General features: G+C 38.0%; 1 protein-coding gene across 4 annotated transcripts in view; it reads right to left on the reverse strand.

The window, feature by feature from the left end:
* Positions 1 to 16,633, reverse strand: part of col14a1a (collagen, type XIV, alpha 1a) — a 130,067-nt gene that overhangs the window by 68,781 nt on the left and 44,653 nt on the right. For 2 of the 4 annotated variants that reach the window (XM_016681240.1, XM_016681237.1), the window contains exons 6-21: positions 15,653 to 15,808; positions 14,647 to 14,766; positions 14,198 to 14,362; positions 13,825 to 13,989; positions 12,808 to 12,959; positions 11,925 to 12,054; positions 11,442 to 11,584; positions 11,217 to 11,358; positions 9,979 to 10,118; positions 9,658 to 9,784; positions 7,552 to 7,691; positions 4,716 to 4,848; positions 4,352 to 4,387; positions 3,575 to 3,717; positions 1,924 to 2,056; positions 7 to 129 (exon numbers count right to left, since the gene is read on the reverse strand). In XM_016681240.1, coding sequence (XP_016536726.1) covers positions 7 to 129; positions 1,924 to 2,056; positions 3,575 to 3,717; positions 4,352 to 4,387; positions 4,716 to 4,848; positions 7,552 to 7,691; positions 9,658 to 9,784; positions 9,979 to 10,118; positions 11,217 to 11,358; positions 11,442 to 11,584; positions 11,925 to 12,054; positions 12,808 to 12,959; positions 13,825 to 13,989; positions 14,198 to 14,362; positions 14,647 to 14,766; positions 15,653 to 15,808 — 2,148 coding nt within the window. The remainder of the gene's footprint in view (positions 1 to 6; positions 130 to 1,923; positions 2,057 to 3,574; positions 3,718 to 4,351; positions 4,388 to 4,715; positions 4,849 to 7,551; positions 7,692 to 9,657; positions 9,785 to 9,978; positions 10,119 to 11,216; positions 11,359 to 11,441; positions 11,585 to 11,924; positions 12,055 to 12,807; positions 12,960 to 13,824; positions 13,990 to 14,197; positions 14,363 to 14,646; positions 14,767 to 15,652; positions 15,809 to 16,633) is intronic. The other 2 variants (XM_016681238.1, XM_016681239.1) reach the window with 2 other exon arrangements.

Genomic DNA, 16,633 nt, shown 5'->3' on the forward strand with positions numbered 1-16,633 from the left:
GTGTACCATGAATGGGCCGGTAGAGAATCCTGTAACCTTCTGTCGGAGACTGAGGCAGATCCCAGGAGACCCTGAAACGGTTGTACGACTCCTCTGACACACGTAGATTTTCAGGAGACAAGAGAGGCACTACCAAAGCAACAAAAACAAAAAGGCAAACTTGATTTGAATGCTACAGAGATTTGATGCTGAATGTTATTAAACAGACACTAAAATTCAAGTTTCACTGAGTCTTTTGCAGAGAGCAAACAACTTCATGCGTCCAGTGTGGCCAGTTTGTTCATTTGTTTAAGAAATAAACAAAAAAGTCTCTTGACCTTTTACAGATTTTACAGAGCACATCAATAAAGAAGTTATTCATTTGTAGCACCAGCACAGGAATATTTGCAAAAAAAGAAAAAAAAAAAAAAAAGAAAAGCTGAACAGTAAAACTTTTCTAGAAGCTGTATTTGGATGGTTAAAAATACCAGGGGAAGAAATTGCTACGCTTTGTTTCTAACATGAATCATTTTCTTTCCGACACAAACAAAACTAATTGCAAGGTTGTAAAACTCTTTAGCTCTTGATTTATGGGGGCTTTGACCCTCAAACTCTCTAAGTGCTCTCACAGTATATGTCTGTGTTGTAATTTATGACTATAGTCTGGGACAAAGGCAGTTTAATTTGACTGATGATTAGTTATGGCACTCTAATCTTAAAATATGACATGTCTAATCTGACGTTTTATTTCACTGCATAACAAAGAGACAATCAGTGCTGCTCAAAAAAAAGAGAAAAGGTTGAACAATGGTAAAGAGAATCAATTGGACTAATTTAATCATTTCATTATTTAAGGAGCTGCTGGAACAACGAGGAGTTCATATTAAGACAATTAGGAAAGCATCAGTATTTCTCATCACCTTAATTCATATTCTCCATCCGGCACATAAATTAACATAAATTGTACGAAGCGCAAATTAGCATTCTGCTTAGAGCAAATAAAATTCTTCAGTATCTTTCAGCCTATTCTCCTAAACTGAAACCTGCATATTTCATTCACAGAAAACAAGGAAACCTTGAAATAACCTCACTGGTTAATAATTCATAACTTGCATGAATATTAAACTAGGGGCAATAAAATATGAAATTATTACTCCTGGAGAATTGTTTTACTTCCCAACAACAAAAAAAGTAATTTATTCCAAAAACTATAAATTGATCGACAGGAAACTTAGTGACAAAACGAGAGCGGCCAGCTGGAACAGCAGAAAGTGCAACAAAGCTGCTTGAATTTCATTTATTAATTTGATCTCCTGAAGAATATAAAATTAATAAAAAGTTTAAGAAAATATCAAGGTAAAATACATAATCTAAGAAATATGGCATGTCTAACACATCAGGATTGTAGTTATCAAAGTGCAAATACAAAATTCATAAATAGTTTTGCCACACAACCCATAAGAACTAACAGTAAAACATTTCTTCTGGAAAGGCAGATCGATTCACTGAAAGGTCCAGCAACAGTCTTGATCTTGACTAAATGGAACATTTATAATGGATATGAAAGAAAGTACATAATAAAGCTCCAATCTGCAAAACTCAATTACTGTAGGGTAAGAAAACCAACCGAGTTGATAAATATTGCTTTTTTTGTTAGAGATTTGAAAGTCCAGCTCTTTGAGTTTAAACAATCACAACCACGATAACCATGAAAGCCACAACCTGACCTTTGTTTCTGACTTCACAGATATCATTCATGCATTTGTGTTTCCATAATTTTCAGTTTCTTTCATCAAATCTAAAACAAGTCCTTGATAATTTAGCATAGAATGCTCTGCTTGTTTAAAATGAGACGACTGATTAAACATCATCCAGTCGCTGCCGTGGCATGTTTTGGTGAGGCGGGGTGTGTTGCATTTGTGTTTTCAGGATATTTAGGCTTACATGTAGAACCCAAAGCAGAAGCACTGATGCCATCCTGTCCATCAGAGTACACAGGTGTGACCGTCACTTTGTACTGCGTGTCTGGTAGTAAAGGCTGCAGCAATGCACTTTTCTGATCACCACCAACGGATATCTAGATACAAAATAAAAGATATAAGGAGTTATTTGGAGTTCTGCAGATCCACATTGCGCCTGGTTTTACTCCTGGATTGTAGATTAGAGAGATGATTGGGGTGAAAAAAAAAAAAAACAACAACTCATGATCAAGTTCTTGTGAGTGTAGTATAATGCTACCATTAGAGTGTGGAAAAATTAAATGATATTTTTGGTAAAAATTAGACAGCATGAGATGCATTTTAACTGTCTTTCTTTGTAGATATTACAGCCAGCCCAGAGTTTCTGTTAACCCTGCTGCAGCCTTAAGTCACAGAGTCACTTGGACCTCTCAAGATTTTCACTTTGTGTGCACTAACCACGCATGCGCTTGTCCAAGTTATATTTTGTGTTGTTTCAGGAACTGACAGTCTGACAGGACAACCCCCAATCAACATCAACATATGAGAAGTTTCCGGACAGCGGTTGCTTCACTTCATGTAGCTTCACATGAACAGAGAACAAGCTTTCGTAAAACAAATCATTGCATTCCTTCATTTGGAAAAACTAGCATTAAAAATGCTAATTGAGTACATTTGAAAATAAATGTGCTTTCGATTTTTATATTGATGGGTATTGATGAAAGGAAACAGGACTTTCAGTAAGTGACAATGTCAAACTGCATGGACAGGAGCTGTCCACTGTTCAAATTTTTTCATTATCCTCAATAACACAAAGAGTAAACGCTAAAGCTACAGCTTAAAACGTCCTTTATTTATCAGCAGACAGGTTTAGCCATTTCTCTCATGTTGTTAATGACTGTTTTACTTTCCAGTGGTGTTTTATAGTTCTTATGTTTTTCCTCTTTTCTCAGCTGCCCTCCATCTGTGCTCCCGCTGAGGTAAATGGCTACAGAAAAGATAATGGGCTGTCTTCTGGCTTGGCCCGGCCTCTCCATCTTCCGTGGCTCTGACACCACATCGGGAAATTAAAAGAGAGAAAGGGGGAGGTGGAGAGAGAGAAAAGTCAGGAGGGAGAGAATCAGAGAAACACGGAGGCAAGGGGACAGAAAGGGAGGAAGGCCTGTGCGGACGTGTTTGGGTGTGCATTAGTGATCAGGGTCAGTACATGACACTGAGCTCAAGGGCTCTTCAGAGGGACAGGGGGATCAGGAGAAGAGGCTGAGTGGACTGCAGCTAGAAGTGTAATCAGTTTTCTGGCTGCACTGCATGACCCAGCAGTGACGTCTGCAGTGCAATCCAAGAGGCTGGAGGTTTGAAATAACAACGGTTTTCCTCTAGACGCTACTTCAGTGTGGTCTGCTTCATGTGCTTGGTGTTCAGATCTGTCCAGGAAAAATGTCTCTGAATGATTCACAAGCATCGGGTTCAGTGTGATAATGCCCACAAGGACGAAACTTACACATATTTGGAAATGTCTGACAAATAGCAGAAAGGGCGCAAAACATACCAAAAAAAAACACAGATCAGCCTCAACAAATGCTGTTTTTGTCCATATCTTCCTGCATCGATGACAGCTCACAACATTGATAACTTACAGTTTCCTCCTCTTGGTTTGCACTGAGGTCAGTGTAGGAAATCCTGTAGCTCTCCACATCAGTGTCTTCCAGCTCCCAGGATGCGTCTAAGCTTTGGGTGGTCTCATCGCTCAGGTGAAGGTTTTTCACAGCCTGACGTGTCACTGTGGCATCACAGAGAAAACCTGTTTTACTCATTTAAAGCAAAAGGCATGCACAAATCACTTAACATTTCAAATATTAATTATGAATTAGGTAAGTAGTCATTAAGTACAACATAAAATGTAGTGTACATAAGTCCATAGAAGCATTATTAAAACAGCCGTTTTTAAAAGCATTTCGACAAGCAGGGATGGACAATGACAAGAGCAAAAACAAAACTTACAGATACATGCTTTGTTAAAAACTTTATTCACAGGGAAGAAAGTTATTTAAAGGAACTTCTGACCGTTTGTATCGGATTAAACAAGTGGCACATATTCGTTTGCAAACACATTCATTTACTTTACATAAGTCAATGAATCAAGTCAAAAAACTTGCTTCTGATTTTTTTTTTAATGGCACTAGAGTAACAGCAACCTTAGCCCATGGACACGTGCTGGGAGGATTAATAAAAGAAGAGTTCATACAGTCATATATAGCTAAACTAAAAAAAATAAATTGCTCTGAATGATTTTAGCACAGATTGTGTGTCACAGTGAGTCACCTCTTGTTGGATGTGCTTGGACGTATATATATTAAAAAAGCTCCCACTCATGATGTTTTACAATAACACACATTTCCACCTTTGGCACTTACCTGTTTTTGTGGTATGAATCGTTGTTGTTATAGCCACTGGAGAATTACAGAAAGTAGAAATCAGAGAATGTGTTACTGCTAAACAATGCCCTGTGCCAATAACTAAGCCAATTAGAGAGGAACCTTTAACTAATCATTTTTAGCAAAAAGAGATTTCCTTCTGCTAAGACGAGGCAAAAATCAATAACGCAAATGTCTTGATGAATGACAAAACACTTTGGCTTACAAATTGAAAGTTTTGCTTAAAAAAAATGGGGAGAAGGGAATAGCTATGAGAATCAAAGCAGAAGAGTCTTGCAGTTTAAAGACAAACGTCGATTCATTTAAAAAGCAGCATGTTAAAAGTGAATCTGTTGACACTTACATGTGGTTTCTATGACGGAGACCGTGTCGCTCTCAGATTCATCGTCAAATATGGCCGTTAACAGGACTTCATACTTAGTGGAGGGACTGAGACCGGCGAGAGTGTATCTGTTCTCACTTCCACTCAGAATCACCTACAATAAAATAATAATAAAAAAACAAACATTTAAATATAATAGTTCATTTTCATCGGTACAAGACAGTTAATTTAGCTCCATTTCTGAATAAAATTGTTTAACAGACTCTCAAACCAAGGCAATTCACAATTTGTGGGATTTTGCTAACATTTAAAAAACATATTTTCAGGGGTAAACATCCAGATTCCATAACATTTTAAAATAATCATATTAAATCTAAGATTTTTTTTTTCTCAAACTGATATTTACTTATTAATTTTTAAATATCAACCCAGAAATGTACATCCACTCTTTCAAGCTGAACAATATGCTCAGAACCCGGCTACATTCATCTTCATCCAGCAACTCTGCACTCTTCTGCAAATCACTACAGGGATTGCTGGCAGTGTGGTTCTTCCATTAATGGCACACTAAGAAAGCTCCTCCAATATGTGCGTCACCATAAATTGTGCTTACGAGGCGAGACAGCACACGACATTGGGTTCACAAGAATTAGATAAGATTTTAGCAATAATTCTGAGAAAACAAAGAATCACAATTTTTTTCCACAAGTAAATGTTTTTCCATCTCTGAACTGTTTAACAGAATCTGTCATCAGTGTAGATTTGAATATGTATGCTAACCTGAAGTGTATGTATTTTCTAGACACATAGTGCCATTTTACAGCACAATCAACTCACTACGTTACCTTCAGTTGTTATAAAAATGCTGTATAAATCAAACATAACTTTAAAGCAATTTGACTTCACAATTTAACGTCTTGAAATTGGCCACCGTCTCTTTAAGAAGCTCCTGCTCTTTCCAACACTCCAACTTCAGAATGTCAGTACAATAATGCTTCTTATTATGCCATTCACAATTGATTTCAGAAGCGTTGGGCTGAGAAGTAGTTCTTACGATGAGGTAATTGCTGCTGCCACTAGTCTGTAGGAGCTGTGGGGTAGAGGAGTCCTGCAAGGCAGAGGCTCAGCTAGGAGACCACAGCTCCAAGGAGGAGCTTTGTGAGAGGAAGTTTTTAGGCATCCTGAATAGTGGAGATGGGGAAAATTCAAGGATTCCTCAAATAGGGATAAAAGAATGAAAGCAACACTTCTGGTATATTTTTGATGAGGGAATAACATTTTAACATGATATAAAGCTCAAAAAGCCCAAAATTTAGATTTTACACAACACACCTCCTGCCCACTCTCTTTTAAAAACTGTTTAATATTTTAGCAGCTCTTAGAAGTCAAAGCATATTATATATTGAACAAAAAATAATTAAATACATCCATAATCCTTGAAAAATTTTGTCCCTCTAAACCACACATCGACTTCATTGCCATTTAGCACAACCACAGTTGTTAGTATTATAACGACACACAAATCTGGTGGAACCTCATTCTCTATTTCCTGGACATTCAGGTAAGCAGCAGAAAGCTGGTTCAGGGCACAAATGACATCTTTCTCTTGTTGTTTTTCCAAGCATCACCCTGTGACATGAAGCTGCCCTAGGCAGTGAGCCATATCGCTTCTATCAAAAACTGTCACTCCATGATGGAGGCGTCTGCTTGATGAGGCCACCGTGACTAAACTCCTCTATAAAGAGCAGAAATAATAAAATGGAAAGATGCCCAGAGTTGATCCACTCTGGACTCTCACAGGAATTGAAGTTTCTATCTATAAAAAGATGCAAGAAGAATCGGAGATAGAGGCTTCAATACAAAGTCTGACTTGTTACTTAATAATTCGATTATTGTCTCTTTATACACATCAATAACCTTTAACTCCTTGCTGCAATGAAATAAAGCAGCAGCTGCTACAAATGACAAAGAACCTAACATTTATTTTTTCATAAAGAGAGGATGAACTGTATAAATAGTTTATAATTACTGAATGGTAATTTCAACATTCACATGCATGAGCATCCATGCAGGTTTAAGGGTTTTGGGTGGAGGAGTGTTTCTGTAGCATCACAAAAGAGGGAAGGAAGGTTGGAGAGTACTGCCTTACAGCTATGCGACTATCTTTTGCATCCAGTTTATTGTGCTTAATCACCTCTCAAATTCAACACCAAGAAGGAATTAATTGGTGGGTGTGTGCGCGTGCGAGCATGTGCTAAGAATGTGACTGAGAAAAAGAGTAAACCACATGTATCACTTTCTCTTTAGGCTGTCAGTATCCCCAGCTTATCTCTTCAATTCCCCAGGGTGGCATTTTCAGCTCTGATGACTCTGAGGAAAACACACATTTACACACACAAGCTCACACTGCATCCACACAAACCTGGGGCTCTATCATTGCTTCGCAGCTGTCTCAAAACCCCAGATCGTGGTAATAAAACACCCGAGCCATTAATGTCTGGTTTTATTCAGCTTTCATATTCAACCAGGCCATGGGTTTTAGCTGTACTACCAGTAATGGTCTTAAGCTTCTGTGTAAGTCATTGGACTAGAGACTTCCCTCTCTCAAAGCACATGGAGCAAAGCCACTTATTCATCTACATATAAGACGAGAAGTGGACTAAATCAATCACGCTGCTGACAAAACGCATGTAAATGGCTCGGTCCTACTGCCGTCTAAATATGTCAAATATCTGTTTTCACAAATCATTCTCAAGGAGTGTGCAAGGTACTGGATCGGATTTTAGGCAAAGCAAGTTTAAAGCACATTTATTTCAGCACAAAACAATTCAAAAGGACACATTTCACTTTTACTAACCTCCTTTGTGTCACCACCAGAGAATGGTGCCCAGGAGAGTCTGTAGAGAGCAATGTCTGTGGCCGAGTGATCCCAGCTGACTTTAAAGCTGCCAGCACTGACGTCACTGGAGCGCAGATTCAGCGGACCAGGAACCGGAGCTGAAACAAACAGTGAAGTTCTCTTTCTGCTGCCGTTTTCAATGATGTTGTGTTCATAATGCTGCAAGGTTATATGACGATGTTTGTTAAATCAATTTTATACTCTATTCATCTTACACAAGTTATTTTTTCACTTCCTTAATGTGAACTCTAATCTTCCTGGTCCACTCCATTACCTACTTCTCCACTCCACAAATTTTAAAGTGCTTGCATATTCATTTCAGGACATAAAACCCCTTTTCATAAACGTGGTCCATTAAACAAAGTTTGCTAGTAGATAAATAAAATCCTATATGGCCTTAAAAAGACTGCATGTTTTAGCAGTTGCTCACCACACATACATTTTTTGAGCTGATGCAGCACTTAAGGCTAACTGCTTGTAGCTCACAGGGATATTCCTACAAATCAATATGCGTTAGTGAGATGAAATAGTAAGGGACAGTAAAATTACCTTTTTATGTGACTGAGCTATAATGCTGAAGTGTAAATGGGGTTGGCAGGAAGCCAAGATGGCAGAAGGACCAGTAAGGGTTATAAAACCCAGCACCATTTGGTATAAGAAGATAAATTGTTAACGTTCTCATGATATTGATCAAGCTGTTTCTTGTAAACTGAGACAAATTTTCCTCAGCAAATTAAAACCTGCACTCGCCATAAAGTGAACAATTAAAAAGATAGCAAAAATAAATACACTTAAAGCCCTAAGTGTTTGTAGCATGGGTAATTAGGAGAAATGTTTAGCATGATGTGATAATATTTGTTATGGGGAGTTAGATGAACTAATTTTCTAACAAAAGATAATCAGATTTTGTTATCCAACTGTATAGAAACGTACTAACCTCTCATTAAAGTATGATGAAATATTAGCAAAACATTAACGAAAAATAACCTCTACAAATAGTTTAAAATATTTTTTTAGAACAAGAGATAGCATGAGAAATTGTTAATAGTGGAAGCAATTACAAAAATTGCCACTTACGTTATATAAACATCTGTGATTCTTACTTTTAAAAGTTAATCGGAAAATGTTGTTTGACAATGGACTGAAATGACAACCAAAAATTGCACAAATTTTGCAAAATAAATAAAAAGGCTAACACTTAAAATCATTTAACCTTCTGAAGAGTTGCATTTCCTTGCACAAATAAAATCCTGAAAAGCGTGAGGTGCATTTCTATCCAGCCTCCTTCAATCTAATTCCCTAGAAAACATCCAATGAAATCAATTGTCTCTGAATTATATAATTAGTAAATTGAGTTCACATGCAACATTTGTGTGCACTTCACAAATGTTGCCTTTATGGAAAAATGTCAAGAGGAGAGTCATTGGTGAATTAAAGCCGCGAGAAGGCCTGTTAAAAGTTTGTAACAATCCATGCATCACAAAAACCAAACGTGAATGAAAGATATTCGGCCAAAACGATGAACAAAATGTAACTTGTTGCCCAAGTATGCCTACAGTGTTATGCAGTTTCTTTCAGTAAAGACGGTCAGAGCAGGTAGGAAAATAGATGGAGCTAAATACAGCCCAGTGCAGGAAGAAAACCTGCAAGAGGCTGCAAAACACTTCAGACTGGGGTGCAGCAGGTTCAGCTTCCAGCAGAACAACAACGTACAGAAAAACTGACCATTGGGATGACTGGGATAAAATCTGAGGCTTTAAATGTGCAAAGCCAGTTGACAATCCAAAAGACCAGCAGTGGAAGTGGGTTCTGCAAACCATGGAATTAGGGGCTGTATACAAAAATACATCACTCTTCTTACATTTTTATTTATTTTATTTAACTTAAAAAGAAAACAAGGAGGGTTTTTTTCTCTTTGCAATTATAATTTTAAATAATCGTATATAGAGGCAGGTTATCATGTAACATGAGTTCATTTTAATATTGACTGATATAACATATCCTATAGATAAATGATTACAAAAACAGTGATGCATGTCGTGACGCACAGTGAAGGTTTCTTACTGGTTGTGAAGCCATCAGTCAGTGGCTCTGACTGGCCCTCATTGTACAAAGCAAAGATGGCCACTGAATACTCCATGAGGGACGCCAGGTCACTGAGGTCATACGAATTCACTGGGCCCACCTTCGCCTGCAGAAAGCAAATACATGCATGATAACTTTAATATAGCAAAAATTAAAAGAATCAATCAGAGTGGGTTAAATGACAGAAGTAATTTTAATACAAAAGACTCGAGGGACGAAGAACATTTAAAAAGAACAAATTAGACGGCAACAGCCTTTGGGTTTCTGAAATTATCTTTAAACAGAGAGAAGCAAATGCACCTCCTTTGTGACCAGTCCGTCTGTCATGACCCACATGATGCGGTAACCTTTCACCCCATCAGGCGGCGAGTCCCAGCTGATGTGGGCAGAGTTATGAGTGATGTCTGAAAACTGGAGGTTCCTGGGAGGGCTCAGAGGTACTGGCAAAAAAAATAAAGCAAATATAACAGCATTAAAGACGTTTGACATGTTTTACATGCTTCCATACCCAAGGCTGTTGAAGACGCCTTCATCATGACATTACAGGGACTCAAAATGAATCTTTTAGCCTGCAGATGAGTCTGCATTTATTAAACTACAAATGCAAAGCTGATGTCTGTGAAGCTGTTGTACAATTTGTATGATTGGGAATGATCCAATTCTCCTCATTTGCACCCTTGTTCTTCATACATGACGACTTCTGCCACTTGGCAACATCCTCTAATGTTTTATAAGTATAACCTCCAAAATGAAAACAGAGAAGGTTTAAGAATAATAGTTTATTTTCATCTTTGGCGGTGATAATGTGGCATGAATTCCTCCATGCCTGATGACATCACAGTGGGGCAGCTTGTGCATGCTGCAGTGCTGAGCCATAGAACCGTCAAAGAAGAACCCCAGTCGAATTTATCACGTTTAGGTTGACTTGGTTAAAACTGAGTTTAAGAACAAATTATGTGTAAAAACCCTGAATTTACCTTTAAGAGAGAGAGTGAGACACACGCACCTTGATATACACTCTTGAAAATTACTTTATTCACCCAGTGAAACTCAATTGTCAATTCACTTCAGAACTTCTCTAAGTAGTTTCTACTTTAAGTTTATTTATGTTCTGTTTTTACATTTATTGACTCACTGAAACATATTAGTGTGTTTACTAATAGATGAATTATTGATTCTGTTTGCAGCCTAGTCTCATATAATCGTTCATTTTCAATTGAATTCTTGACTTTGTGATTCTGAGAAAAAAAACGTTTTGTAATCCTCTCATTCCTTTCGGTAAAATATGCATTCAGGACTCAGTGATTATGTTAAATAATTACCCTTAGGATAGATTTTGTTCCGATTTATGAGACTGACAGAAACATATATTTTGTTAATGAGACTTCGCACATTGCAGACCGAGTTTAGATGTTGCTTTTAGCTTTTAAATCGAAGCCCAGAATGTTATGCCGAGACCACACTGGGGTCAAACTTAAACCAACAAAACAAAACACAATAAATCTCAGTTTGCTCGAGCGGGCATATGCATTACTCACGTGTTGTTTCCCGATTTGTTTTGGGGTCACTTGCTTCTTCTCCATACATAGCATAAACAGTGACGGAGTATTCAGTGTCAGGCGTCAAGCCAACCAGCTCCACCTCTGTTACGCCATCAGCTACATTAATCTGAGGACAACACTTGGAAACAAATTTAGAAAGTTAACTTTGCTGGAGAATTTATAAAAAACTTTGCATTCTCAGCTTTTTGCTTCTTGGCCGACCTCGTTGTTTAGATCTCCATCATCTGTAATAGGAGCATACAGCAGCATGTAGCCTGAGACTCCATCCACATGGCTCCACCTGGCCTTCACTGTGCTGTGAGTCGCATCGAACAGCCGGAGGCTGGCGACTGACGGGAGAGCCACTGCACACACGGACAGACAGAAGCAGGACATCTGAACAAGAATAAAACAATATTTGAAACCAGGTGTTGAACAACGACAAAAATGATTAATGTTTATTTTCCGATTCAAGTCTTACTGTAAGAGAGGAAAGCAAGATTAGGCCTTTAGAGTTTTGCAAAACTCATATAAGATAAAATTCAACAGTTTGCATGCATTTTAAATTAAATTTTACAAAACGACAAAAGAAGATCCTAAAAACAAAATCTGCATTGCCATAGACTTTGTTACTAATCTCTTTTCTAAGGTGTTGACTTTTTTTTTTTTTTTTCGTTTTTTGCATATGTCTAAAACTAAACTTACAGGTAGTTTCTGATCCTCTCAGAGCTTCACTTGCCTCGTCCGTGTACACAGCAAACACGGCGAGCTGGTACTCAGTGAGAGAGCTGAGATGCTGTAACACCACTGAAGTCTCACTGCCAGCCACGACAGCCTGGTGTGCAGGAGAACGGGTCAAAGCAGGAAAGGTGGATGAAAGGGACAAAAGTATGGAAATGAAAAGGCAATGAGGAAGGGGAGGCGTAGGCAGAAAACAGCAGAGGGTATATTTGATGTATTAAAATAGAAAGAAGGGGATAGTATGCACTATATGAGGAGGAATTACAGCATTACATAAAGATCTAACAATATTTATGTTAGATGTCAATACCAGCTCAATTTTTTACATCAGTGCATCCCTAAACATTAGCCTAAACAAAAACAATGAAAGTCATTCTCAGTTTATGCATTTGATAAAACAAGAAAAAAACAACTTACTACCACAGTCAGAAGACATTATTTCACCCTTTTACAAGGTTTAGACAGAAAATACTATTGTCTATTGGATGTACTAAGTTTTGCTCAGGGAGCAAACAAGCGCCCGCATGTACAGGACTATCAGTTTTTGTGTGCACTCACAGTCTGTACTAACAAACAGGTTAATGTAAATGGAGAGATACAAGAGGTACCAATGAAGAACACCATCAACATGTCAGAGAAAAACAAAAGAGAGCAGCGCCCGTCCTCACTCTACCAGGTCAAGGTTTCTCCTTCCAATTCCACACATGCTACAGCCACAGATTACAAGACAAAGCTACACACAATCAAAGAGTCTGCAATGAGGCAGCAATTTCTTAATTGCAGCAACACAACAAAAAGATAACTCATTATATATAGTGATGTTCTCATAAAGCAACGTGGCGTTTACCTCCTGAGGTTCTCCTCCCTGAGCCGGGTGGTAAACCACTCTGTACATCTCTACGTTTCCGGCTGCTGGACTCCATGAGACTCGAAAGCTCTGCGCTGTGACCTCCGAGGTTTCCAGGTTGAGCGGCATTTCCATTTTCTCTGGTGTAAATTCTGAACACAATACATATGTAAGCATGAAGACAAGGTGAAAGAATGAAAAAATAATGCACGACATTCAGTGCTTTATGCAATGGTGAGGACATTTATGGTCAAACAATTCTAGTACACAAAAGTTTACAGACTTTTGTTTGTTTTAATACCTGCAGTAAAAAGAAAATATGTCCCATTTATTTTCTGCACTTGTGTATTTTGCAAAGAGTTCTTCGGGTGAAATAATTATTTCACTGCCTTTCCAGCAATGCAAGCATATTTAGGTGCAGAATCAGAAAAAATACCATTTGGTTTCTGTGCTCCTGACCTATACAATAAACCTGAGTTGTGCAGAATCTGCTGGCCTCTTTAAATAAGAACAAAACAATTTACAGTTTACTGCAGTTTATGCAAAAGGATCAAGGACCCTATCTGCATATCATATTTATGTTACATCTGCAGCAAACGCTTTCCTTTAATGTGGTGCTTATTTTATCTTTATTCTTGATCATTTCTAGTTCATCCATCCATCCATTTTCTGAACACCCTTGTCCCTCAGTGGGGTCGGGAGGGGTGCTGGTGCCTATCTCCAGCTAACGTTCCGGGCGAGAGGCGGGGTACACCCTGGACAGGTCGCCAGTCTGTCGCAGATCATTTCTAGTTATTAATGTAATTTCCTTTACCTCTGTCCTTACATTTTGCCTCTTTGTGAAGTGATTCAAATTAACTTGAGCTTGAGCAGTGCCACACTGATAAACTTGTCTTTGACCTTCGTATATTTGGAATTAATGTTTATGTAAGGTGATGTTATTATTCTGGATGCCACCACAAAATCCCTTATCTGTGGTCTCTGCAGACTCTCTGCCTTTCATTCCCTGTTCCTTACTCTGCTTGATGTCTTTGTCTTGCAGCTCCACTTGTTCACACACCGTCTTTGTCAGTCCCTCGACTATCGAACTCATAATGTTGAAGTCAGCTACATTGTAGACGTGAGTGTGATGCGGCTCTGAGGCGATGGACCGCAGCTCGTTCTCATCAGCATTCTTTACACCTACGAGAGTAAAGGACATGTCATTGTTGGAAAAGAGTCAACTGCAGAAGCAACGTTTCACTTTCTGAGTCAGATTTTTAGCCCAAACGGACACCGTCTTGATGAATAAACTTTAGCACAGCAGGTCAGTAATGTCTGAAAAAATAAAATCTCAATTTAGAGGAGCAGAAAAGGGGTCGTTGACAAGCTGTGGCAGAATTGTTCTCACCAATAGCAAACAGCTCAACGCCAGCTTTTCGCAGGCTCTCTGCTGGGGGTACAACGTCGTCCTGGGATTTTCCATCTGTGATGAGAATCCCTATCTTTGGTACACCGACTCGTGAGCCAGATTCGGGCTTGAAACAGTAGTCTGAGACAAAATTCAATGCAAGCCCTGTTGAGAGTGTTAAAGAGATAAAAAAGGGGGAGGAGATAAGAAACATAAGTGAATAAAAAAGGTTCACTGGCAAATGCTATTGTAAATAATAGAAAAAAATCTCCCATAGAAATAACTAAAACAAGGAAGAGATGATATCTGCACGGGGTGGTGTGCTGTGAAAGTTTTTTGTTAAGACTTTAAAGTAAAAATGGGAACATACAGATTAAAAACTCAATGAAACAGACCAGAAAGGCACTTTTGAAGCAGATCCCAGTAGTAATTTAATAACTAAGCAGTACCTGTGAGAGTGTTTCCTCCTTTATACGGTAAGTTCTTCACTGCATCAATGACAGCTTCTTTCGTAGAGTAAGTATTCAGATGCCATTCTATCCTGGGATCTCCGCTGTACTGGGCCAGGCCTGGAAACAGACAACAGCAGCTATGATAAACTCAACCACTGGTTTACAGAACCCTATTAGCAAAAGCTGTGTAGAAAGCATATTTTGTCATTTTATTGGAATATTTAACTACTAATTCAGTAATTTGTAAAAGAAATTCTACTGCAGAATTTCATGCTAAAGCCTTCCTTTAGCATGAGAACGACAAGGAAACATGCCAATTAAGTAAGGCAGTTTTGTGTTGATCATCATAAGTCAGGAAATGATAACAAAAGTTGCTACTCGTCTACTTTTGACAGCAAATAACTATCTGCTAACAAGTAGCAACTAGCAACAAACTGCTAGCTAGTTGCAAGTAACACCTTGTTAGCTACTTGCTAACAAGTTATTACACTCGAGTAAGAACTAGAAAATACAAAACAGTTCATCCTATGAGAAACAAGGCTGGATGAAGAGCCACAATTAACTTGACAAAACATAGAGTAAGAAAAAGAAGGTAAGAGAGTCAAATCTTCAAACGTCACTTTTTTAGTTTAATATTATGCTGCTTTATTTACGCAGATATTGACCAGGGGTGCCAATAATGATACAGAGCTAGAATCCTGAAATTCAGGCCTACAACTTTTAGATGTGTCCTGGTCCAAAACACCTGAATCAGCTCTTCGGGATGCAATCATTTTTTCCAGATTTGTACTGATGACCCCATTATTTGACTCAGGTGTGCTGAAGCAGAGACACATCTAAAATTTGCCTGTCTGGCTCTAGGTTTGAAGATCTTGATATAGAGGGTTTACATAAGAAACAAACAAAGCACACACACAAAAAAATTTAACTGGACCTGTGCAAAGAGACAATGCAGAGGATCATGCAGCTTCTAAATCTCTAAAAAATAATAACTGGGACCCACCTATCCTGGTCTTATCAATGCCAATGTCAAAAGCATTGACCAGGTTTTCCAAAAACATACGGACCAGCTTGAAGTTGATCCGGCCAATACTCCATGAGCCGTCTACCAGGATCACGATATCTGCAATGGCGGCGGTGTGGCACACAAACAGATCTGCTAAAACAAAAAACAAAACAAAAAAAACCCCAGCAGGTTCATAAAGTCAAACTTATGATAAAATAGAAAACAGATGGCCTAATTATTTGAAACAAAAAAATTATACATTATCACATTTTAAGAAAATTAAAAATATCAATTAACTCAAATGAGTCACTATTGTTGAATTTAGATTTAAAGGCACACGTTTAAAATTCAAATAATACAGTGAGTGCTTTCACTGTCTTGAAAAGTTTTATATTTAAGAGTTTGAATAAAAACTTCTATCTAAAATTTTGATCAGTCAAAATTTAATGCCTATTTATTATCTATTATTGATTACAAAATTTAGAACAGTATTTATTTACAAATCGGAGATTAAAACTGTGGTACTTCTATTACGTCACTGCATGAAGCTCAGGGTTCTTTTACATCTTTTGTTTTAAAATTCCATATTTTCCCAAATATCCATTTCTAGATTCATCAAGGAAAGGGAGAAGGAAAAAGGACTGAGAGAAACACAGAAGGAAGAATAGTAGATTTACAGAGAAAATAAAAGTACTGCTTGTCTAGGAGATTATATCCTTGCCTATTTTTTTGATTTTATGTTGATTTACAGTATCAAGCATTTATCTGGTGTTTATAACTTATGCCTCCACAATCTAAGAAACACACACACAGAATTAGTTCATGCTTTATAATTCAATAAAGCTTATCTTGTCATCCCTCTCAGTCTTACATCCTGAAAATGACTGGATCCACTTAAGGTTGTGTTATAGATAACGTTCTGCTCTACAGAAATAACGGAGAACAATCCAAAACATGCTGACAATGAGATTTATGTGC

Source organism: Poecilia formosa, unplaced genomic scaffold (genome assembly GCF_000485575.1).
Source record: "Poecilia formosa unplaced genomic scaffold, Poecilia_formosa-5.1.2 Scaffold273, whole genome shotgun sequence".
Taxonomy (NCBI): Eukaryota; Metazoa; Chordata; class Actinopteri; order Cyprinodontiformes; family Poeciliidae; genus Poecilia; species Poecilia formosa.